This window comes from Arachis hypogaea, chromosome 1 (genome assembly GCF_003086295.3).
Source record: "Arachis hypogaea cultivar Tifrunner chromosome 1, arahy.Tifrunner.gnm2.J5K5, whole genome shotgun sequence".
NCBI classification, from domain to species: domain Eukaryota; kingdom Viridiplantae; phylum Streptophyta; class Magnoliopsida; order Fabales; family Fabaceae; genus Arachis; species Arachis hypogaea.
Genome location: NC_092036.1, coordinates 35,773,098 through 35,799,535, shown reverse-complemented (window position 1 = coordinate 35,799,535; position 26,438 = coordinate 35,773,098). Strand labels below are relative to the sequence as shown.

Below are 26,438 nucleotides of genomic sequence, written 5' to 3'. Positions count from 1 at the left end.
ATCTCTAACAATGGCGCTCAACTTGGTATGCGCGTTTATAACTCAGCACTTTCTTCACAACTTCGCACAACTAACCAGCAAGTGCACTGGGTCGTCCAAGTAATAAACCTTACGTGAGTAAGGGTCGATCCCACGGAGATTGTTGGTATGAAGCAAGCTATAGTCATCTTGTAATTCTCAGTTAGGCTGATTCAAATGGTTATGGAGTTTTTGAATAATAATAATAAATAAACAGAGAATAAAGATAGAAATACTTATGTAAATCATTGGTAAGAATTTTAGATAAGTGTATGGAGATGCTTTGTCCCTGTTGGATCTCTGCAACATATTGCTCTCTTACTTTCAATCCTTCTTAATCCTTTCAATGGCAAGCTGTATGTAGGGCATCATCATTGTCAATGGCTACATCCCGTCCTCTCAGTGAAAAAGGTCCAAATGCTCTTGTCACAGCACGGCTAATCATCTGTCGATTCTCGATCATGTCGGAATAGAATCTATTGATTCTTTTGCGTTTGTCATCACGCCCAACAATCGCGAGTTTGAAGCTCGTCACAGTTATTCAATCCCTGAATCCTACTCGGAATACCACAGAAAAGGTTTAGACTTTCCGGATTCTCATGAATGCCGCCAACAGTTCTAGCTTATACCACGAAGATTCTGATTAAGGAATCCAAGAGATATGTGTTCGGTCTAAGGTAGAACGGAAGTGGTTGTCAGTCACGCGTCCATAGGTGAGAATGATGATGAGTGTCACGGATCATCACATTCGTCATGGTGAAGTGCAACGAATATCTTAGAACAGGAATAAACTGAATTGAATAGAAAATAGTAGTAATTGCATTAAAAATTGAGGTACAGCAGAGCTCCACACCCTTAATCTATGGTGTGTAGAAACTCTACCATTTAAAATACATAAGTGATCAAGGTTCAGGCATGGCCGAATAGCCAGCCCCCAAAATCTAAGAACCCAAAGTCTAAGGATGGATCTAAGATAAAAGACGAAAACCAAGATGGAACCAAGATGTCTAATACAATAGTAAAATGTCCTATTTATACTAGACTAGCTACTAGGGTTTACAGAAATAGGTAATTGATGCAGAAATTCACTTTTGGGGCCCACTTGGTGTGTGCTTGGGCTGAGCTTAAGCTTTACACGTACAGAGGCTTCTTTTGGAGTTAAACGCCAAGTTGTAACGTGTTTTTGGCGTTTAACTCTGGTTTGTGACGTGTTTCTGGCGTTTGACTCCAGAATGCAGCATGGAACTGGCGTTGAGCACCAGTTTGCGTCGTCTAATCTCGAATAAAGTATGGACTATTATATATTGCTGGAAAGCTCTGTATGTATACTTTCCAACGCCGTTAAGAGCGTGCCATTTGGAGTTCTGTAGGACCGGAAAATCCATTTCGAGTGCAGGGAAGTCAGAATCCAACAACATCAGCAGTCCTTTGTCAGCCTTTTATCAGAGTTTTGCTCAAGTCCTTCAATTTCAGCTAGAAAATACCTGAAATCACAGAAAATCACACAAACTCATAGTAAAGTCCAGAAATGTGAATTTAGCATAAAAACTAATGAAAACATCCCTAAAAGTAGCTAGATCCTATTAAAAACTACCTAAAAACAATGCCAAAAAGCGTATAAATTATAACAAAAGTGGGCCCCGGAAGTGGATTTCTGCACTTAAACTTATTTCTGTAAACCCTAGTAACTAGTTTAGTATAAATAGAACTTTTTACTATTGTGTTTTCATCTTTGGATTATCTTTTGATCCTTTGATCACGTTTTGGGAGGCTGGCCATTCGGCCATGCCTGGACCACTATCACTTATGTATTTTCAACGGTGGAATTTCTACACACCATAGATTAAGGTGTGGAGCTCTGCTGTTCCTTGAGTATTAATGTAATTACTATTATTCTTCTATTCAATTCAAGCTTATTCTTATTCTAAGATATGAGCTGTATTTCAACATGATGAATGTGATGATCTGTGACACTCATCATCATTCTCACCTATGAACACGTGACTGACAACCACTTCTGTTCTACCTTAGATTGAGCGTGTATCTCTTGTCTGTGGTATTCCGAGTAGGATCTGAGATGGGATGACTATGACGAGCTTCAAACTCGCGAGTGTTGGGAGTAGTGACAGACACAAAAGAATCACTGGATTATATTCTAACATGATCGAGAACCGACAGATGATTAGCCATGCTGTGACAGCGCATTTGGACCATTTTCACTGAGAGGATGGGAAGTAGCCATTGACAATGGTGACGCCCTACATACAGCTTTCCATAGAAAGGAGTAAGAATGATTGGATGAAAGCAGTAGGAAAGCAGAGATTCAGAAGGAACACAGTATCTTCATGCGCTTATCTGAAATTCCCACCAATGAATTACATAAGTATCTCTATCTCTATTTTATGCTTTATTTATCTTTATATTCGAAAACCATTATAACCATTTGAATCCGCCTAACTGAGATTTACAAGATGACTATAGCTTGCTTCATACCAACAATCTCCGTGGGATCAACCCTTACTCACGTAAGGTTTATTACTTGGACGACCCAGTGCACTTGCTGGTTAGTTGTGCAAAGTTGTGACAAAGTGTGATTCACGTTGAGAGCTCCAAGTCTTTGGCGCCATTGTTGATGATCACAATTTTGTGCACCAAAGCACGCGATCGCATCAAAGGAGAATTCGCGAAAAAGGGGATTTGAATAGAAAGTCACACGAGAGCGTGGCTGGAAGCGCGCCTTTGGCACCAATACATGCACGCGAATGCATCCCTGACGCATCCGCGTTGATTGCAAATCCAACCCCCACGCGTGCATCACCCACACGCACGCGTGACCCTGCAAAATCGATGTAAAGGGGTGCATGGCAGCAAGTTATGATGGAGTAGGGCTGGAATGGTGCTAGAAGCACAAAGCCCCATCGCGCGAATGCGTACCTCACGCGTCTGTGTCATTTTAAAAGAAAGGCCATTCACGCGTGCGCGTCACCCACACGCACGCGTCACCCTAAATTTTGACAAATAGGCGTTTGAGACAGGGAGTTGCGCAAGCGCGCGACTGCTCTCGCGCCACTAGCGCAAATCAAGTCACGCGTCCACATGACTGACGCGTCCGCGTCACTTGAAGATTTTGGAAATCACGCGAACGCGTGAGCCACGCGTCCGTGTCACATTCGACGTACAGTACGCCGGATATCTTATCTTTTCCCCAATCCTATTTCTCTTTTCTCCCTTTTTAATTCTCTCTTATTCCTTCTTTCTTCCTTATCCTTTCTTACTTTCTTCCTCTTCATATCTTTAACTTCTCATCCTTCTTCACTTCCATTCTATTTTACTTAATTTATTTGCATACTTTTATTCATTGCATTTTAATTTTGTGCATTTTTTCATTGGTGTTAAATTTTCTTATTCAACTGTTGCATCTTTTCTTACATTACTCTGGTGCTTCATGACTTGTTTTATCCTGATTGGGTATTATTATTCAGAAGTCAATGCTAATCTTTTATGATACTTGCATTCCATTTGCATTGCTATGCATTTACACTGTCTTTCATTGCCCACACTCTTCCCCCATTGTTGCAAATTTTTGTACTCTTGATTTGCCATGTGCTTCTACTATTTTCTCACTTGCATGTTGTAGCTACTATGTGATTGAGACCCTTATTATTTTGCATTAACCCACCCATACTTTATTTATTTTCTTATCTTTATTTTTAGGTTACTTTTCTTCTTTTCCTCTTCTTTCAGGATGGCCACCAAAGAAGGAAAAGGGAAAGCTCTAAATGGGGAGACAAACAAGTCCATCTGCACAATCTTTAGAGAAAAGCGTCAATTGTAGCAACACGTCCACTTGCATATCTTAGCATGCACCGAGGACGGTACAATCTTTAAGTGTGGGGAGGTCGATACCAATCTCCATGGGTTAGTTATTTCCTATCTCAACACCAATGTTTAATTTTCTGTGTTAGTTCATTGTTGCACTTGCATGTTTGATTGCATATTTTCTTGATTTTGTGCATATTTTACCACTTGGTTGAAGTAATATTTTCTTTTTCAAGAAAACTTTTATAGCATTTCACTAATTTGGATTAAAATTTTTGAGAAACTTGTTTGAAGAAATATTATTTTGGAACATGGTTTAGAGCTTGAACACACAAAATCAGTGAGATTTTGAACCTATTTGATTGGTTGCATTTTACCAACCAATATATTTTATTTTTGGTGTGTTTTTCTCTCTAAAATTGTGATCTATATCTTGCTTGATTCTATATTTCTATGGTTTAATGTATGCATATACTTATATGATTGAGGCCTTTTTTCACTTAGCTTACATACCCATATGGCCTTACCCTTTCATTATCCTTTGCAAACCAATATTGAGCCTATTTTACCTCTTTGTTCTTTACGTTAGCTCATCACTAACTCTAAGCAAAAAACAATAATGTCCTTAATTTGAATCCTTGATTAGCTTAGACTAGTGAAAGTGCTCATGAATTAAATGTGGAAAAATTGAGTTTGGAAACGTTTGCTTTGGGAATTGAGTATGTTAGACTTTGTATGAAAATGAGAAAAATGTTAAGAACATGTTTATGCATTCAATACCTTAATCATATGCATTGAAAAAGGAAAAAAATAGATTAAGAAAAAAATAGAAAAAGAAAAAAAATAAAAAGAGAAAAAGAAAAGAAAAAGAGCAAATAATAAAATGGGACAAAATACCCCAAAGCAAATGGTAAAAGCAATGCATATGAGTTGTACTAAAACTGGGATGCATGAATATGTGGCAAAACACAGTTAATGGACAGTTAGATCTTGCATTGTAATTACATGGATTGTCTTAAGTTAGGTGAGAAGTTTAGGTTAATTAAGGATTCAGATTTTAGTCCACTTGACCAAATACAATCCTACCTTGACCCTAACCCCATTACAACCCTTAAAAGACCTCTTGATATGTGTATCTGTGCATTGAATTTTTGTTGATTGTTAGATGAAAAGCAAGTCATAGAAAGTAAGGTTAGTAGAGAATTGAGAGAATCAAACCTTGAACACATGAGTGATTAGAGTGTATACACTTCTGGTGAGGGTTCGATGCTCGATTCTTTGTTCCTGGCTTTCACGAGCTATCTTCTTCTTGCAAGTCTATTTGTACTTCACTTTTATGATTTGAATTAGCGAAATCTAGTTCATATTTGTTCTTGAAAGATTTATTTAATTTTCACCAAGTAAGTAAAAGTATTTTGCATTTAGCTGCATTCATATAGATAGGTTGCATTTCATACATTCTACCATTCCCCTCCACTCTTTTAGTTCTCTTGAGCTTAGAATGAGGACATACTAATGTTTAAGTGTGGGGAGATTGATAAACCACTATTTTACGGTTTATCTTGTGCTCAATTGAGTGGATTTTATCAATCTTTCATACACTTGTTCATACAAAATGCATGGCTTTACATTCTCCTCCCAAATTTTGTGCTATGATTGAAAATATGCTTCTTTGGCCTTATATTCGCTAATATTAATCCTCTCTTATTACCATTAGAAGCCGTGATATGTGTGTTAAGTGATTTCAGGGATTACAGGGCAGGAATGGCTTAGAGGATGGAAAGGAATCATGCAAAAGTGGGAGGAATATAAGAAACTGAAGAAACTACTAAAGCTGTCTAGCCTGATCTTCTGGTACTAAATCGACCATAACTTGAGCTACATAGATCCAAATGACGTGGTTTTAGTTGTGTTGGAAAGCTAACGTTTGGGGCTTTGCAACGATGTATAATTTTCCATAGCTGCCTCAAAACCAGGTGACACAAACGCGTGGATCACGCGGATGCGCGACCTGGCAAAAACCCAATCCACGCTAACGCATGGGCGACGCTTCCGCGTGACTTTGCAGCAACCTGTACGAACCAGAAATCGCTAGGGGCGATTTCTGGGCTGTTTTTGACCCAGTTTTCGGCCTAGAAAACACATATTAGAGGCTATAAAGTGGGGGAATGCATCCATTCATCAAAGAAGCTGATAATTCATAATTTTAGGTTTTTAGATGTAGTTTTTAGAGAGATAGGTTCTCTCCTCTCTCTTAGGATTAGGATTTAGGATTTCTATTATGTTTAGGTTACTTCTTTTCAAATTACAGGTTCAATATTCCTTTTATTTATTCTCTCAATTTAGTTTATGAACTCTTTATGTTTAGATTGATTTTCTATTTAATACAATTTGAGGTATTTTATATTTATGATTTTAATAATTTAGCCTTTTACACTCTTAACTTTGGTTGAGTAATTGGTGACACTTGAGTTATCAAACTCAGCTGATGATTGAAAATTGAAATTCTTTGCTGATTGATTTGAATTCCCTTAACTCTAGTCTTTTCTTAGGAATTGACTAGGACTTGAAGAATCAAATTGATTAATCCACTTAACATACCTTCATAGTTAGAGGTTGACCAAGTGGGAGAAATAGCCAATTCTCATCACAATTGATAAGGATAACTAGGATAGGACTTCCAGTTCTCATACCTTGTCAAGAGCTTTATTAGTTATTAATTTAATTTCTTGCAATTTAGTTTTCTTGTTCAACCTATTTAAAAACCCAAAAGATACTTTTTCCATAACCAATAATAAGAACACCTCCCTACAATTCCTTGAGAAGACGACCCGAGGTTTAAATACTTCGGTTATAAATTTTATTGGGTTTTGTTACTTGTGACAACCAAACTTTTGTACGAAAGGATTCTCTGTTGGTTTAGAAACTATACTTACAACGCGATTATTTTTTTAAATTTCTTTACCGATAGAAAATCCGATCGTCATTCACCAAAAACCAACGTTTACCCAAAAGCCTCAAAACCTCAATTTTAACCAACTTTCCATTCAAAACTAAATCAAAACCTACCCAATCACCATAAACCACTACCACATATAAGACATTACCTCTTCATATCATTCCCCTCAATTTCACTTAAATTACTCAACCATTATACCATATCTCACTACCAAATCCATAATTTCCTACTTAATCATAAATCCACACTCATAATCATAATCAATGAACAACAACCTCAACTACCAAAATAAATCCTCATAAATTCCAATAATACCCAACAATCCTCAACAATCATAATAACCAATAATCAAAAATCATCATCAATGTATGTCATCAAACGTCATAATCATCCATATCCTTTATTCCAACCCACCATAAACATTTTACATTAACTCATCATCTTAATTTCTCAAAATTCTAATTATCCATCATTATAAATAATCATCATCAATACTCATCAACATCAATAATCTCCAACAATCATCATCATCCACAATAATTCCATACACCAACAATTAACATCAAATCACATATAATTACTCATACACCCACAACATTCAATCCTATCTTAGAGTCAACTAACCTAAGTGTCCAGAAACATTACATATTACATAAAAGAAATTGAAACCATACCTTGGCCGATTTCCAAACGCACCAAACACCAAAGTGAAGCTACCAAGCTTGATCCAAAGCCTCAACCAACTCCAACCAACACCAAAACTCAAACTAACAACACATATATATACCAAAATCAAAACCTAAGATACACAAAACAACTAAACACAAGGGTTTAGTAAAACCTTAACTTACCCAACATGATTAGGGATAAAATCCAATATTTACCCGCTACTAGAGATCACCTAAATAAGCAAAACCACAAAATCTACTCAAAATTATAACCCAAAAATACGCAGAACATAGGGCAGGAAACTGGGAATTAGAACGCAATTTCTTACCAATATTCCTTAAATAGAAACGTAGAGCTCAACGAGAGCTTCGCATGGCCGTAAATGGCTCGTCAATTGGAGGTCCGTAGCTCAAGTTATGGTTCCCGGAAGTGGAGGATGAATGGTGTCATCCCTCTTCTCCTCTCCTCTCTAAAATCCGCGGCCCTCTCTCTCTTAGGGTTGCAAAATGAGCTCAAAGCTCATTAAATGAGCTTATATATGTTGGGCATTGGGCCCGGTTTGGGCTCTCTAACCCGTTAGCGTTTTTGGTCCGTTTGACCCACTTTGGGTCAAAACCTTTAGGATTAGTGTCCGGTTTTCGATTTTAAATTATTTTTCTCCTTTTAAAACAATAAAATCAATTTTTAAAATATTATTTTCCGAAATACGTGGTACTGGACAGTCTAGAGCTAGTACTTCCAGCTTAAGCGCCAGTACGCATTTTTACAAAAACTTTTCGAAAGAAATACATTTTCCAACTCAGAAAAATTCACTGAAACCAAATTTCACATTTATATTTTCAAATTAAAACTTCTAAATTTTGAATCTATTCCGGACACTAAAGTTACTTTATTAAAATGGTTTTACGTGAAAACACGGGTTCTTACATCCTCTCTTCCTTAAAAAGATTTTCGCCCTCGAAAATCAGAATTACGCGATGGGATATATCTATACATATATTCCCCATGAAGCATCATACTTTCAACGTTACTAATCCATCAAGTTGCCAAGGCACCTTGTTTACCATCATCTTACCGTGTAGATGTTCTCTCTTGCCTACTCCTCCATAAAGTAGTTCACTCGGATAGGCAGAAAATGAGCGGATTTGGTTAAGCGGACCACAACCATCCAAACCACATCATAGCCCACTTCCACTGAGAAATCTCAAGAGGCTGTATCATTCTTGATAGCTTCTGATGCTCTATCTTCACCTTCTGACACGTTGAACACTTGGATGCCACTGTAGCTACATTACCTTTCATCCCAGGCCACCAGAACATCTTCTTTAAGTTACATTACATCTTCGTGCTTTCGGGATGAATAGAAAATCCACTATAGTGAGCCCCCGACAACAACTCTTGTCTCAAACTTCTGACATCCTGTTTGCAAACTCTCCCCTTATCTCTCCACAATCTTCCACCCTCCTTAGTGAATTCTTCATGCCTCTTATCACCAACTAGTTGCAACAATTTTTGAAGCTTCCGCTCATCTTGCTGAGCCCTCTGAATCTCCGTCTTAAACGTGCTTGAAATCTGCAACTGGCTCAAACAAGCTCTTCCGGCCACTTCACCAATGTCCAGCTTAAGATCCACAAACTTATCCACTAACTCCTCTTCCTTGATTCTCACCCAAGCAATTGTTAAGGATTTCCAACCCAATGCATCTGTGACCACCTTCGCCCTTCCAGGGTGATAACTCATTTCAAAATCATAGTCCTTAAGCAATTCCATCGATCTTCTCTAACGCATATTAAGCTCTTTCTGATCAAAGACATACTCGAGCCTCTTTTGATCAGAAAAGATGTTAAACCTCACTCCGCATAGGTGGTGCCTCCAAATCTCTGGTGCAAACACAATCGCCGCCAATTCCAGATCATGAGTTGAATAGTTCACCTCATGCGGTCCCAGCTGACACGACGCGTAAGCCACCACACTCCGGTGTTGCATTAACACGCAACTTAAACCCTTTAGAGAAGCGTCATAGTATACTTCGAACAGTTCATGCGGTCCCAACAAGATTAAAACAGGTGCTGAAGTTAACTTCTACTTCAAAATCTGAATATTCTCTGCACACTCCGACATTCAAACAAAAGGCGCTTCCTTTCTTGTCAACCTAAACATCAGTAATGCAATCTGGAAAAATCCTTCAATGAATCTCCGGTAATATCCGGCTAAACCTAAGAAGCTTCTGACTTTCGTCGTCACCGTTGTCGATCTTTCCTATCCCATCACCATTTCTAACTTATAAGGATCTACATCTATTCCTCCCTTGCTCACCACATGACCTAAAAGCTTCACTTCTTCCTTCCAGAACTCACACTTCGACAACTTGGCGTACAACTTCTGCTGCGTCACTCTGATTATCGTCACTAAAAATCCGAAAATCCTTTCTTTTAAACCAAAATACCGAATTTGTAATACTTTTCAAAACCTTTAAAACAAGTTCAATCTAAATGAGTCCATTGTTAAAACCTTATCAAAAGAGTCAAAAACCTTTTATTGGTAAATCAATCATTTTAAAGCATGATTTTTCTAAATTTAGTGAAACCCTTAAATCAAAACCTTTCCATTTGAATCCCTTTTTATTAAATTAAAATTTACAAACCAAAATCACAAGTGAACAAAATCTTAGGACTCACTTTCCTTTTAAAATTGTATCATTTGATCAAAAGTTCCAGTCCTAGTTTCAAAACCAAATCATTCAAACCAGAATTCCAAACCAAGTTTAAAAATCAATCTAAGCTTTAAAACCTTTTTTGACATGAACAACGATAGTCTATACTGTGAAGATAAGCTAGGGTCTGACCATCGGCTTTGTAATTACCTCATCATTGTGGTTGTGATCGATCCGCCTCATGTGCTCTTTGGTGTGGACAATCTCTAACCAAATGTCATGGTGTGCCACACTGATAACCTAGTTTCTTACCTAATTGGCATGGCCTATTCGGATGGTAGTTCCCACACTCCTGACATATCATACTAGGGGAGTAAGCTCTTGACCGCTTCCCTTTACCATATCCCTTAAGGTTTTGTCCCCTTGGTCCAAGGTGATCGTCACGCTCTTTACTAGTGTTTGCTCCATGAGTGTCCCTTGACAAGGCTACCATCTTCGCGTATTCCTCAACCACTCTAACCTTGTTCACTAGATCAGAGAAAATTCGAGTCTCCATAGGAGACACAACAGCCCTGATGTCGTCCTCCAAGCCACTTTGATACTTGACACACTTCCAACTTTTATAGGTCTCCGGGGCACCCTGACACACCCTAGAGAACCTGCAGAGTTCCTCAACTTGCTCGTATAATCTGCCACAGACAAGGAACTTTGCTTCAGCTACATAAGTTCCATCTCCTTTGCTTCCCTTGCAGACTCAGGAAAATACTTCTTGTAGAAGGCCGTTTGGAACACATCCCAAGGAACGTCGGCATTTTGAAGCTGTAATAAGCGGCACTCTGCTTGCCACCAACACTGGGCCTCTTCCCGAAGTTCATAAGCGGCAAACTCCATGTATTGATTGTGCAGGACATGTTGTGCCTACAGCGCGCGCTCCATAGCTTGGAACCAATTTTTTGCTTCTGTGAGATTTGTTGAACCTCTGAAACTTGGTGGATGAACCTTGAGAAAAGTTGCCAAGGTCATCGGAGCACATCCCGTGTTGTCTCCGCTCCCTTCAGCATTGTCATCTGCATTTCCTTCGCCATTACCTCTGCACAGTTTGCAGAGTCGTAGTACCGTTAGCCTCCATGGTGTTCGCAAGGTTCACCATTGCCGCTATGAACTCAGCATGGTTATCGGCCAGTCGCTCACTCCTACTCTCCCTTCGTCAACGTGTACGACCTCATCCACGAGTAGCCATTAGGGTTCCTTACTACACCAAACATTTGATATCAAGGTGATCAGTCTCAATATCAAAGGTCTAGTGCTTCAATTATCCCAAAAAGTCACTCACAAACAAGCATGCTATGAAATATCAAGTAGATAACCTAAATAGTATGAAAGAAAAATGACCCAGAGTATGCATTAAAGCACAATTGGTCTATCCCTCAGGCTCACGAGGATGAACCGCTCTGATACCACTAAATGTAACACCCTAATTACCCTATGATTTATCTCTAGCCGTAAAGCAGAGGTCAATCAGAGGTTACGACAGTTTTAAGGCTTATACATATATTTATAGAAGGAAGTAATATATTCTAGAAGCCTGATGAAGGATTGAACTCAAAAACATTATTACGAAAGCGCAGAAACGTTCACACGAAACTAAGGCACAAGACACAATGTATAGATAGAAGAGAATAAAATATATATAGATATAATATTATAATAGATCATAGGGAACTAGCCACAGCTTGCAGAGTTTAAGTCGACTAGTTACAAATAGATAAATACAGAGTTTTGGAATTAAAACAGCTTATACAACCTATCTCTTAAGTAAGCCTCTAAGGCCATAAAAATAAAATACAAAGAGATGTAGAGTAACTATAATAGGGTAAATTAGAAATAAACCAAGAAGGAACCATACTCTGCTCTGTCACCACATCTGCAATCTCACCGAAGTAGATTACGACCTGCATCTGGAAAACAACAACAAAGTATAGAATGAGAACCAGAGGTTCTCAATATAGTAACAGTGCCCAATGATGTAAGATGTAAGGCTCCGGGACGCCGAAGGCAATCCTAGAACTTCACATCACATACTGATATTCAAGCTTAGAATAGAAATAAATGAATAAAGAACTTAAACCATAAACCTGGTTATCTAAACTTAGGAGAATCCTAACTAAACTAGTCACACCACTGTATCCCACAGCCCTCACCAACCTACCCTCCGTGCGATCCCATCGCCACCACCTACCTAACCTCCCCAGCACCAAATAATCACAATTAGTGCAAGCAAGTAAAACATAGATAATATTCATATACAACAAGTAATTCAAGAAGCAAGTAAGCATGTTATACAATTAGGCAAACTCAAGTAAACAAAGAAAGCAAGCATATAGAAGATGCACATGATGAATGTCTACCCTATTGGCTATGATATCACATGTCGATTATTGTGCCAAACCCGACAGCAAATCCGGTCGACAACTCCCAGATTAGTCTCTCTATTGCGCATAAGGAGGAAAATTCCGAGGGAGAGTGCCCTACCACCTTCTCCTTTCAGAGGGAAATATTCCGAGGGAACGTGCCCTACCACCTTCCTCCGATTGTCGTATGATTTCGTGGGTTAGTGCCCTACCACCTTGCAATCAGAGAGAAGTCGCATTTTCAGGAGGGATAATTCCAAAGCATAAGTGCCCTACCACCTTCTCCTTTCAAATGGGAATATTCTGAGGGAACGTGCCCTACCACCTTCCTCTGGTTGCGAAAAGTATGAGTGAGAAGCCCAGCTTTAACTCTCACATCCGAACGTAGGCGGGATTCTGCCGCAGCCCCTACGACGGAGAACAATGCATAGTATAATTACATATTCAATCTCAGAGGCCACTCCTCATAATACACTTCCACTCATATTTATTCCATCAACCTTAGCCATTCACCATTTCCATTCTGAACTCATTAATTCCTTAGTTTCTCAATTCATCATTAGAAATTACCAAGTTCACTACTCTTCCTTCTCTCTCAACCAAACTCAATATCAATGCATCAGAAACCTAAACCTTCGTTCTCTAACATTTCAATATAATCATCAACTAAAACCCTTAGCCTATTTCCCTTATTCCCATACTCAAATCTAAGTCCAAAAGCCTTAAAATGGTGTTATAGAAGCTTACAACCTTGTTGGGAAGGTGAAATAGTTGAAAAAAGGTTTAAAATTATGAAATAGGGCGTGTGCGTCCGCACAAGGATGTGCGTGCGCACGCCCCGGAAGATTTTGAAAGTGTGCGTACGCACAGGTACTAAAATTTATAAAGTCTGTTCACTCACACAAGCTGTGCGAGCGCCCCTAATAGACGTCCCTTCCCGACTTGTGCGTGTGCACAGGGCTGTGCGTCCGCACAGGTCGTAATCCTTCATTGGTGTGCGCGCGCACAACCTATGCTAGTGCTGCTACCAGAGCCCTTTCCCATGCATGTGCGTACACACAGGTCTGTGCGTCCGCACAAAATAGAACTTTCGCAGGATTGTGTGTGCGCACAAGGCTGTGCGTGCGCACATATCAGAAAATCCTGAAATTCTGCAACTTTGCAGAATTTCAGATTTTCAACACCAACTTTGAATGATCATAACTTCCTCTACAAAATTTCAAATTTAGTAAAATTTATATCAATTTCAAGGGTTTTCAATAATCTTTCATTTTAAAGAATTTTCAAACAATTTTGAAAATCGAGGAAAAAGTTATGATCAAACAAAGTTCACCAAAAACCAACATTTACCCAAAAGCCTCAAAACCTCAATTTTAACCAACTTTCCATTCAAAACTAAATCAAAACCTCCCCAATCATCCTAAACCACTACCACACACATCACATTACCTCTTCGTATCATTCCCCTCAATTTCACTTAAATTAATCAACCATTATACCATATCTCACTATCAAATCCATAATTTCCTACTTAATCATAAATCCACACTCATAATCATAATCAATCAACAACAACCTCAACTACCAAAACAAATCCTCATAAATTCTAATAATACCCAACAATCCTCAACAACCACAATAACCAACAATAAAAAATCATCATCAATATATGTCATCAAATGTCATAATCATCCATATCCTGTATTCCAACGCACCATAAACATTTTACATTAACTCATCATCTTAATTTCTCAAAATTTTCATTATCCATCAATATAAATAATCATCATCAATAATCATCAGCATCAATAATCTCCAACAATCATCATCATCCACAACAATTCCATACACCAACAATTAACATCAAATCACATATAACTACTCATACACCCATAACATTCAATCCTATCTTAAGGTCAACTAGCCTAAGTGTCCAAAAACATTACATATTACATAAAGAAAACTGAAACCATACCTTGGCCGATTCCCAAATGCACCAAACACCAAAGCGAAGCCACCAAGCTTGATCCAAAGCCTCAACCAACTCCAACCAACACCAAAACTCAAACTAACAACACATATATATACCAAAATCAAAACCTAAGATACACAAAAAAACTAAACACAAGAGTTTAGTAAAACCTTACCTTACCCAACATGATTAGGGGTAAAATCCAACATTTTCCCGCTACTAGAGATCATCTAAACAAGTAAAACCACAAAATCTACTCAAAATCATAACACAAAAATGCACAGAACTTAGGGTTGGAAACTGGGAATTAGAACGAAATTTCTTACCATATTTATTTCAATAGAAATCTAGAGCTCGATGAGAGCTTTGCGTGGCCACAAATGGCTAGTCAATCGGAGGTTCGTAGCTCAAGTTATGGCTCCTGGAAGTGGAGGATGAATAGTGTCATCCCTCTTCTCCTCTCCTCTCTAAAATCCGCGGTCCTCTCTTTCTTAGGGTTGGAAAATGAGCTCAAAGCTCATTAAATGAGCTTATATATGTTGGACATTGAGCCTGGTTTGGGCCCGGTCCAACCCGTTAGCGTTTTTGGTCCGTTTGGCCCACTTTAGGCCAAAACTTTTAGGATTAGTGTAAGACCCGGTAAATTTATGGATAATTAACTCATAAATTAAAATATATTCTAGAAAGTGAGAAATGAGGTTTTTATGGTTTAATGTGGTAGAGAAATTTAAAACGAAAATTTTGACACCAATTTTAAAGAAATCGGCCCAAGATTGGGCCGAACGGACCAAATCGAGCCAACCGGACCCAATTTGGGTCCAAAGGCCCAGCCAAGCCCCCTTTAATGAGAGAGCTTAGCTCTCTCTTCCCTCCTAAACACAACAAACACGCTGAAACACATGGGAGGAGAAAGGAGAAGCAAACCCTTGGCTTAATTCAAGGTGGCATAACTTTTCGCTCCGAGCTCCGATTGACGCACCATTTGCGGCCATGCAACCGCGGTGTCAAGCTCTACAAAACCCACACAAAAAATCTTGAGATAAGTCACAGTTTTAGTTTCGAATCTCAGCCTTTGATTTTCGAGTTCATTGGGCAAAAATGTTGAAATTGTGAGCTTTCTTGTGTTGTAGGACTTAATTAACTTGAAGGGAATGCTTTCTCTAACTCCCTTGGTCTTTGGGTAAGGTGAGATTTTCATCCCTAAACTAGAGACTTGAGATTTTGTGATTGAGTTATTCTGTTTTTATGTGATATTGTGGCTTAGGCCTTGTATGTATGTGTTTTGGAGTTTAATAGGTGGTTTTGGAAAGCTTTGGTGTGGAATCCCAAGCTTGGAAATCTGATTGATGGAGTTGGAAACTTTGGAAGTTGAATTTAAGTATGTTTCGGGTGGAATAGAAATTGACCAAGGTATGGTTTCGGTTTTCTGTATCTAAAATGTAATGTGGTTGTGAAAACGTAGGCTAATGACCCTAGGATAGGACTTTGGAATGTTGATGTGATTGTTGGATAATTTGGATTGAGTTGATTATGTATGAGTGATGATGGAAATAATGGTGAGTATTTGTATTGGTTGATAATGTATAAACTTAGTGGCTTGTGACATGTTATATTTGACAAATGAATTGGATTGTGAAAATATATGGTGATTGATGAAATTGATTGTTGTTTTGGAAATTTAGATGGGGAAAGAATAAATGTTGAATTGAGTTATGGGTTGATGCTTAAAAAGGGGCTTGGAAGTTGTTGATGTTGGAAAGGTTGAGTTTTGGTTGATTTTGTATGGTTTGGTAAAGGTATGTTTTGAAAATGGGGAGTTTATGAGTTTTGGTAAAAACTAGAATTTTGATGAACTTCAACGGATCATATCTTGAGCAATTGTTTTTGAAATTTGATGATCTTTATATCAATGGAAAGATAATTTTATAAGCATTAAGATGGTTTAAATTTGGTGGAAATCCAAATTTTGTGGAAGAAGATACGATCATTGGAAGTTTGGGCTAAAAATCTGAATTCTGCAACTTCTGCAGAATTTGTGATTTCTGGTTGGTGTGCGCACGCACACTTGGCGAGAATTTGGTCCTGTGCACACGCACAGCCTTGTGCGTACGCACACATGAAGACAGGGCTACTGGTGGTAGTGCCAGCATGCTCTGTGCGCACGCGCAACCAACGAAGGATTGCGAGCTGTGCATACGCACAGGTTGGGAATGGTATACTTGTGACGGCGCTGGCACACATTATGCGTGTGCCCCACCTTAAGGATTTCACTTTCTGTGCACACGCACAGGTTTGTGCGTACGCACACGTTTAAAATTATTTCTGGGCATGCGCACGCACACCCCCCTGTGCATACGCACGTGACCTAGTTCATTTCTAAAACTTTGTTTTCAAGCTCTTCACATTCCCAACAAGCTCGTAACCTTCTGGAATGTTATTTCACACTTATAAACCCCAAATTTCATCCCTTAAGTCTTAATTTGATATCAAATGCCTAGAGATTGAGAGAAGGCTAGGAAAGGAGTAACTTGTGGATGGAGAAAAATGATGTAATGATAAGTATGATGAATAATGATGATATGAGCGGTTGGGAAGGATGGTGGAGTGCTGAGTATGATTTAAGCCGAAAGAACTAAGTATTTCACGAGCTGAATGGCCGTGTGTGATGATGATGATGATTGTGGCTGAGCATGGGATTATGATTGTTAAGCCGGAGAGGCTGAGATGAATATTAATGTATGGCTATGAATAAATGCATATATTTTGAATTAAATTGTTGATATTATGATTGTTTGCACTCCACCTATCTGAGATACGAGTTCCCTGGGTGAAAGCAGTGGCTAGCCACCACGTGCTCCAAGTGGAGACTCGATACTCTGCTGACCCTATGTCGCAAGTGTGGCCGGATACTGTGAAAGTTCTGGATGAGCTCGCCCCTGTAAATATACACCCATGAGGGTGTTGGATATAAATTATAATTATATTTGTGGATAACTCGAGTTAGGGATGCGCGACAGAGGGATAGTCCAATGGTTAGCTATCAGGACTTGTCGGGTTGGCTCTATAACCGACAGATGAGACTCATCAGCCACTAGGACAGGCATGCACCATATGCATTATATGTGATTTGTCTGGATTGCCTAATTGACTAAATCATTACTTGCTACTTGCTTAATTGTTCTATCTGCTTCCTACTTGTGCATTTCTTTGTTTGATATACTCATGCTTGCATTTGTTACTGCTGGCGGTTGGGAGGGTTGCAGGATTTGGAAAGGGGATATATAGTTAGACCGGAGATCCTTAAGTTAGTCGCCTATTTACATGTGTTATGGTTTAGTAATGTTTATACACTTTGATTATAATCTAGAAGTTCTAGGATTGCCTTCGATTTTCTCAAGACATTACATGCTAGATATTTAGGCACTGTTACCATGCTGAGAACCTCCGGTTCTCACCTGTGGATTTTGTGGTTTTCATATGCAGGACGTGAGGCTCCTCGCTGAGGTAAGCTGGAGACTTTCTTTTGGCGGAGATCCTTATACAAGGGATTTTATTTTGGTTATTATATACCTGTTTAGATACTATATTCTTCACTATATATGCATTTTGTATTTACTCCACTTAGAGGCTATTTTGGAGAAAACAGGAATTGTACACTATCTTTTGGGTTGTCTTTTGGGGTTTCTTTACCATATATATATATATATATATATATATATATATATATATATATATATATATATATATATATATATATATATATATATATATACTGTATGCTCAGACCGGTTATCTTCGCAAGCCGAGTCCCGAGTCTTGATATATGTATTTTGGCACTCTCTTGTATATCTCTTCGCTGTAGCTTAATCCTTATCTGTTCATTTACGTTATTGATCAGAGTATTGCGTTTTCGATTTATCGGTTTCGATTTACCCACCTTTTCAAAGGGTCCTGCTTAAGAACAATCTTGCAATACTATACGTACTAAATTTTATTATAGAGGTCGTAACACCTTACTATCTCTGTTTTTATGACTTAAGCATAAGACTTTGTGTGGTAGGGTGTTACAATTAGTGTCCGGTTTTCAATTCTAAATTATTTTCTCCTTTCAAAAAAATAAAATCAATTTTCAAAATATTATTTTCTGAAATACGTGGTACTGGACAGTCTAGAGGCGGTACTGCCAGCTTAAGCGCCAGTACGCATTTTTACAAAAACTTTTCGAAAGAAATACATTTTCCAACTCAGAAAAATTCACTGAAACCAAATGTCACATTTATATTTTCAAATTAAAACTTCTAAATTTTGAATCTATTCCAGGCACTAAAATTACTTTATTAAAATAGTTTTACGTGAAAATGCGGGTTCTTACACTTTAGTAAAAACTTTATTCTTCGATTGTACGAAGACTCTATGCGTATCCACACCGAGACCAACCTGTGCTGTCAACTCCTTGACCAATGGATATCTAATCTAAATTGAGAAAACTCTTGCAACTCTTTGCACGCCATAAAATTCTTCTCCAAGAATTAGGTTCACATACATTTGTGTGTGTAAAGGTAAAGGAATAAAACTCTTGTGTTTTTATTCTCTTCTCTTGGTATACATATATATAGCACGAGATTTATTACTGATTTTAAATTTAAATCATATTTTATTATTTTAAATTTGAATCTTTCAAATTTATGAATCATATCATAACAATTTGAAACAGAATCAGTTAGGATCTCATCCAAACTTATAATTCAAATTTAGAAATAGAATAACTAATTATTCTCAAATCTCATTTAATATTCTCAATTATCATATTATTATTATATTCTTTGTGCTAGCAAAGAATACAATAATAATCTATTTGAATTAATATAATTATTTATTTGATCAAATTAAAATAATAATTAGATAATTCAATAGCAAAGATTAGAACACTCGTTAGTGTGTGACCTCATAGGTTCAATACTAAGCGGATAGTATATTAGTCATACTAAATTTACTAATCAAGGTTGGCGTCTAGCAACACTTCTTAATGATCCGATAGTATGAAGTAATATATTTTTACTAAGAACCTAAGAAGAACAAAGTATAATTCCTTCCATCTTTTTAGCTCTTAGTTAACTCTTAGAGTTAGTTTAATTGTCAAACTATAACTTGTTACCATTATTATAATTAATTGTGAATAACTTAAGAAACTCATTTCTTCATTCATTCAATCCCCTTGGCCAAGGTTTTACTCATCTCAGTCATTATAATCATAGAGCTCAAACTCTTTACCGAGAGAGTTGACAGATTTTTTATTGACTAATCATTAATCCTACAAGTATTTAAATCATACACAATGTCCATTCAACTAGCACCCTAGGGTATTATGTGTTTGGAATCAAAGTATAATAAATACATTGTCAATTACTATGATAGTCGCAAGTCAAAGGAACTCTATTACTATGTTCATTTTAAGAATATCCTATTGACAAATATGTGGTTAAAACCATTAGGAATTCTCAAATTGAGTAAGTTCAATGGTCATATCTCTATATGCACTATCTATATATATAATTTAATAAAAAAAGATCTATTAATCTTCATCCAATTAAGACCATTATATATATATATATATATATATATATATATATATATATATATATATATATATATATATATATATATATATATTGATCTTTCCAGATTATAATGTCTTTTTTTAATAATCCTATGACCAAGAATAATTTAGATTAAATTTGAAAAGATTCATCTATCAATATTATGATCACTATCACAATGATAAATCTCTAAATTTAATCTAGAACCTTATTGTATTAATATTTTAATATAATAACAATAACAAATTATTTGACACATGATTGATTGGATTGTGGTCATACAATTTATTCCCAACAATCTCCCACTTGCACGAGAGCCAATCATGATAGATTGGATCTTGGGCATACTATTATCTCAATAATCTTCCACTTGCACTAGAGCCAATCAATCATGTTTATAATTTTCAATGCACATTTGTATTTATCAAAACTCTTTTGACCTTAAACACCTTAGCTCTTGAGCGTATGTTCTTGACCTTTTTGTAAAATACTCATAGTACATAATAAATATCACGTTTTCTCAAAACATGAAATCTCCTAGTACAATAGTGCATAATTTTATTTTAAGGACAATCTTTATTGAACATGATTATGAAAAATCTAAATAATCATTAGATCTATCTTTATAAAATTGTATCATTATACAAATAGACTATTTTTAAAAAATTAGTTTGACGATCAAACCTTGCGTGCTTTTAGGAGAAAGTATATCCTCTATTTGTTCACCTTATCTTCCTTTAGGAGAGAATTCCTTTTAAAAAAAAAAAGAGTTCAACTTCTTATCACATACTCTCTGTCTTAAGAAGAGTGATAGAAATAATACTCATTATATTTTTAGGGTAACAAATAAATCTCATTTATCATACCTAATATCAATTCTATTGTTGTGCAATCTCTTAACACATATAAGACATTTCCAACCTCTAATGTTCTTGAGTTTCGGCTTATGTCCTTTCTATATCTCATATAAGTAAGAAAATGATTTAGTGAAAATTTTGTTAATTTAGAAACATTTCTAAAATGTAGTCCAAATATTTAATAAACAGGTATCCTCGGCTAAATCAAATTCTATGTTTCTTTAAACATGATGGAGTATATATAGCTAGTATTTGTGCATTGAGAGAATCTCATTCTCTATTCAGTAGAATATCAATTGGATATTAGATATTTTACTTTAGGATCTTATAATAAAAAATACTCAATATCTTTATTATTGGTCAAACCAAACCTTAAGAGCAATTTTGATTTACATCCTCAATACTCATATTGTGTTTTTTCAAAAAGATCACTAACCTTAATCATATTAAAGCCAATTAAAAATTATTTGTAATAAAATAAATCTCCAAAATATTTGCAAGAACAAATCTCGTTAAAACCATTTGCCTAATGGCATTTCAACTTCTAAAGTTGTTTAATTCAAAATATATCGTCTAATACTCCCATTAGTTTAAACAAAATTTTTTATTGTCATATTATCTTACTTTGGGGCACCATACATCTTCTCAAGATGTTCAGTAATGAATAATAGGGAGATGCCTTTGAAATTGAAACTTAAGGTTGTCAAAATAACCCATGTAAAATAATAGATTTAATTACTCTGTTGGTCCCTATAGTTTCGTGAAATTTTAAATTAGGTCCCTATACTTTTTTTCTTTTAAATTGATTCCCTACACTAAATTTTTTTTTTCAATTATGTCCTTCTTAGTAGTAATTGGCTTAATTTTATAGGGACCCAACTAAAAAAAAAAAGAATTGGTATAGGGACCTAAATAAAAGGAAAAAAAGTGTAAGGACCCAATTAAAAAAAATTGGTGCAAGGACTCAATTAAAAAGAAAAAAAGTATAGGGACCTAATTGAAAATTTTGTGAAATTATAGGGACCAACAGAGTAATTAAACCAAAATAATATTACAAATACTTCACAAGTTTTAACCGTTTCATAACCAATATTACTGAAGGATATTATTTTAGTAGGATTATCATCTCAATGATAAATTTTTGGAAATACGATTCTCAAATTGTATTTAATATATTACTTTTAAGTATGCCACACAAAAGGTGGACATATTTAAAAATTTAAAATATGAAAGTAAATTAAGAAATCTATATTTTTGTTAAAATTATTTAGAATTATGAATGAGTATCTTGGTTGTCAAGTTGTTACTCATACCTATTCAAAATAAACATGATTAAATTATATCTCATATAATTATAATCTCAAATAATTATCTGGTTGTCAGACAATCATTTAACTGAATTATATTTTATACTCCTAGGTTGTCTAGGTTCAAGTATAAAATTAATTCTCCTTATACATCATCATATATATAAATAAATTTTATCCATGAGTACAAGTCTCCGGATTATTAGGCCGCTCCTTGTAAACAAGAGATAAATTTATTTTTGGTAATCTCCTAACTTTTAGGACTTATCTCCATTGTTAGAGAATTTTTACCAGTATTCATGGATTAAATTATATACTCCTAGGTTGTCTAGATAAAATATAAAATTAAATTCCTAATACATCAAATATATATACTGATTATTATCTTGAAAATAAAAATCCTGGTTGTCAGGCTGCTCTTTATAATCAAGAACATTAGAAAAAACTAATTTCTAAAATCATAGTGTCCAAAACAGATGATTCAAATCAAAATTTAATTTTTAATAGACTAACATTTAGCCTTACCAAACTATCAAATCAAATTTAAAGTGACGTTCCAAAGTCATGATATAAAAAAATCAAATAAAATTTGATTAAAATCATAACCATGAAAAATAATAAATCATAATTAAATAATTAAAATAAAAATAAATTAACCATTAATTTATTAGAAAACTATCTCAATGAAAATAACTGCATCACATGCTTAAAAAAATTGACTTAATCCTATTAATTCACAAATTTTAAGAAAATAGGAATGAAATTTAAACACAATAAAGGCAAAACTCTGATACCACTAAAAGAGTACTATGTGTTCATAACACACAGAGAAAGAAAAGAAAGTAATCTTAAAGATCTATTTTGTGTTTAAATTTTATTCTAGAAATAATACCTAGATCAGATCTAGATACCCTTAGACACTTTAGTAAAAATTTTATTTTTCGATTGTAAGAAGACTCTATGTGTATCCACACCAAGACCAAACTTTGCTGTCAACTCCTTGACCAATGGATATCTGATCTAAATTGAAAAACCTCTTGCAACTCTTTGCATGTCATAAAATTCTTCTCCAAGAATTAGGCTCACATACATTTATGTGTGCAGAGGTAAAGAAATAAAATTCTAGTATTTTTATTCTCTTCTCTTGGCATACATATATATAGCATGAGATTTATTACTGATTTTAAATTTGAATTCCAATTCAAATTTAAATCATATCTTATTATTTTAAATTTGAATCTTTCAAATTTATGAATCATATCATAACAATTTAAAACAAAATCAGTGAGGATCTCATCCAAACTTATAATTCAAATTTAGAAATAGAATAACTAATTATTCTCAAATCTCATTTAATATTATCAGTTATCATATTATTATTATTATATTCTTTGTGCTAAGAAAGAATACAATAATATTCCATTTGAATTAATATAATTATATATTTAATCAAATCAACATAATAATTAAATAATTCAACAGCAAATATTAGAACACTCGTTAATATGTGACCCCATAGGTTCAATACTAAGTGGGTAGTAAATTAGTCATACTAAATTTACTAATCAAGGTTGGCATCTAGCAACACTCCTTAACGACCCGATAGTATGAAGTAATATATTTTTACTAAGAACCTGAGAAGAACAAAGTATAATTCCTTCCGTCTTTTTAGATCTTGGTTAACTCTTAGAGTATATTTTAATTGTCAAACTCTAACTTGTTACCATTATTATAATGAACTATGAATGACTTAAAAAACTCATTTTTTCATTCATTCAATCTCCTTGGCCAAGGTTTTTCTAATCTCAGTCATTATAATCATAGAGCTTAAACTCTATACCGAGAGAGTTGACGGATTTTTTATTGACTAATTATTAATTCTACAAGTATTTAAATCATACCCAATGTCCATTCTACTAGCACCTTAGGGTGTGTGTGGTTGGAGGAATTATAAATAATTCCTAGGAATTTTAAGATGGGAATATCATATTTTCATATTTGGTTCAAAGTTTGAAAAGCTATTCCTAAGCAAGTTTGATTCCAGGGAATCAAAATACCATTATTTCAATTCCCACCTTCCCCCTGGGTATCTTTGATTTCCATGGGAATAGAATCTTTGTAACTAAGTAATACTTGAACCACATACACTCTTAGGGTATTATGTGTCTGGAATCAAAGTATAATAAATACATTGTCAATTACTATGATAGTCGCAAGTCAAAGAAACTCTATTACTATGTTCATTTTGAGAATATCATAACAATTTAAAACAGAATCAGTGAGGATCTCATCCAAACTTATAATTCAAATTTAGAAATAGAATAACTAATTATTCTCAAATCTCATTTAATATTATCAGTTATCATATTATTATTATTATATTCTTTGTGCTAAGAAAGAATACAATAATATTCCATTTGAATTAATATAATTATATATTTAATCAAATCAACATAATAATTAAATAATTCAACAGCAAATATTAGAACACTCGTTAATATGTGACCCCATAGGTTCAATACTAAGTGGGTAGTAAATTAGTCATACTAAATTTACTAATCAAGGTTGGCATCTAGCAACACTCCTTAACAACCCGATAGTATGAAGTAATATATTTTTACTAAGAACCTGAGAAGAACAAAGTATAATTCCTTCCGTCTTTTTAGCTCTTGGTTAACTCTTAGAGTATATTTTAATTGTCAAACTCTAACTTGTTACCATTATTATAATGAACTATGAATGACTTAAAAAACTCATTTTTTCATTCATTCAATCTCCTTGGCCAAGGTTTTTCTAATCTCAGTCATTATAATCATAGAGCTTAAACTCTATACCGAGAGAGTTGACGGATTTTTTATTGACTAATTATTAATTCTACAAGTATTTAAATCATACCCAATGTCCATTCTACTAGCACCTTAGGGTGTGTGTGGTTAGAGGAATTATAAATAATTCCTAGGAATTTTAAGATGGGAATATCATATTTTCATATTTGGTTCAAAGTTTGAAAAGCTATTCCTAAGCAAGTTTGATTCCAGGGAATCAAAATACCATCATTTCAATTCCCACCTTCCCCCTGGGTATCTTTGATTTCCATGGGAATAGAATCTTTGTAACTAAGTAATACTTGAACCACATACACTCTTAGGGTATTATGTGTCTGGAATCAAAGTATAATAAATACATTGTCAATTACTATGATAGTCGCAAGTCAAAGAAACTCTATTACTATGTTCATTTTGAGAATATCCTATTGACAAATATCTGGTAATTATAACCATTAGGAGTTCTCAAATTGAGTCAGTTCAATGGTCATATCTCTATAAGCACCATCTATATATATATAATTTAATAAAAGAGATCTATTAATCTTTATCTATTGATCTTCCCGGACTATAATGTCCTTTTTTAATAATCCTATGACCAAGAACAATTTAGATTAAATTATAAAAGATTCATCTCTCAATATTATCATCACTATCATAATGATAAATTTCTAAATTTAATCAAGGACCTTATTATATTAACATTTTAATATAATAACAATAACAAATTATTTGACACATGATTAATTGGATTGTGGTCATACAATTTATTCTCAACAGTATCCACCTCATTTTAATATTATGTAGCATACGTCTCATGTTGAGGATTTTTTATTTTAATAAATAAAATAAATGTGATAATTATTAAAATATATAATTTAAAAATTATTTACCATTATAAATACCCCAGTCTTATATCGTTTACAGTGTAAACGAGTTGGCATTGCGTGTATCTTGTCTACACTGTAAACGAGATAAGACTGGTCAGCTGCAACGGGTAACTCGTTTATAGTGTAAATGAGATATATAGAAGACAAAGTGACAGCAGCTATAAAAGGATATGTAACCCTTGGTATTCTCCACAAACATTTCCCATCCTTTTCATGTCTAGTTTTTCTCACGAAAACAAGGCATTAATGTCCAATAATAGTCAATACATAGTTGTGCTTCTTTATCCCAATTGTTGTATGAGAAATGGCGACAACGGAGTCACATTTGAGTGTGAGAATTCGATATTGTTTCGCACTCAGTGTGTGAATACGTTGTCAAATTTGAAGAGTTTGATGCTGAGTAAGCTCGATGGTACAGAAGTGAGGGAGATCGGAAGGGTGGCGTATAGGTTGCTAGCACC

The 26,438-nt window shown here is 35.2% G+C and overlaps 1 protein-coding gene across 1 annotated transcript; it reads right to left on the bottom strand.

Moving 5' to 3' along the window:
* Positions 1-8,800: 8,800 nt before the first annotated feature.
* LOC140181757 (uncharacterized) lies at positions 8,801-9,235 on the bottom strand. The gene has a single exon (XM_072226581.1). The coding sequence runs from the start codon at positions 9,233-9,235 to the stop codon at positions 8,801-8,803; it is 435 nt and encodes a 144-aa protein (XP_072082682.1).
* Between the last annotated feature and the right edge of the window lie 17,203 nt (positions 9,236-26,438).

What these genes read in the sequence shown, in the direction of transcription:
- LOC140181757 (XM_072226581.1), bottom strand. Translation starts at nt 9,235, where the DNA reads ATGGAATTGCTTAAGGACTATGATTTTGAAATGAGTTATCACCCTGGA.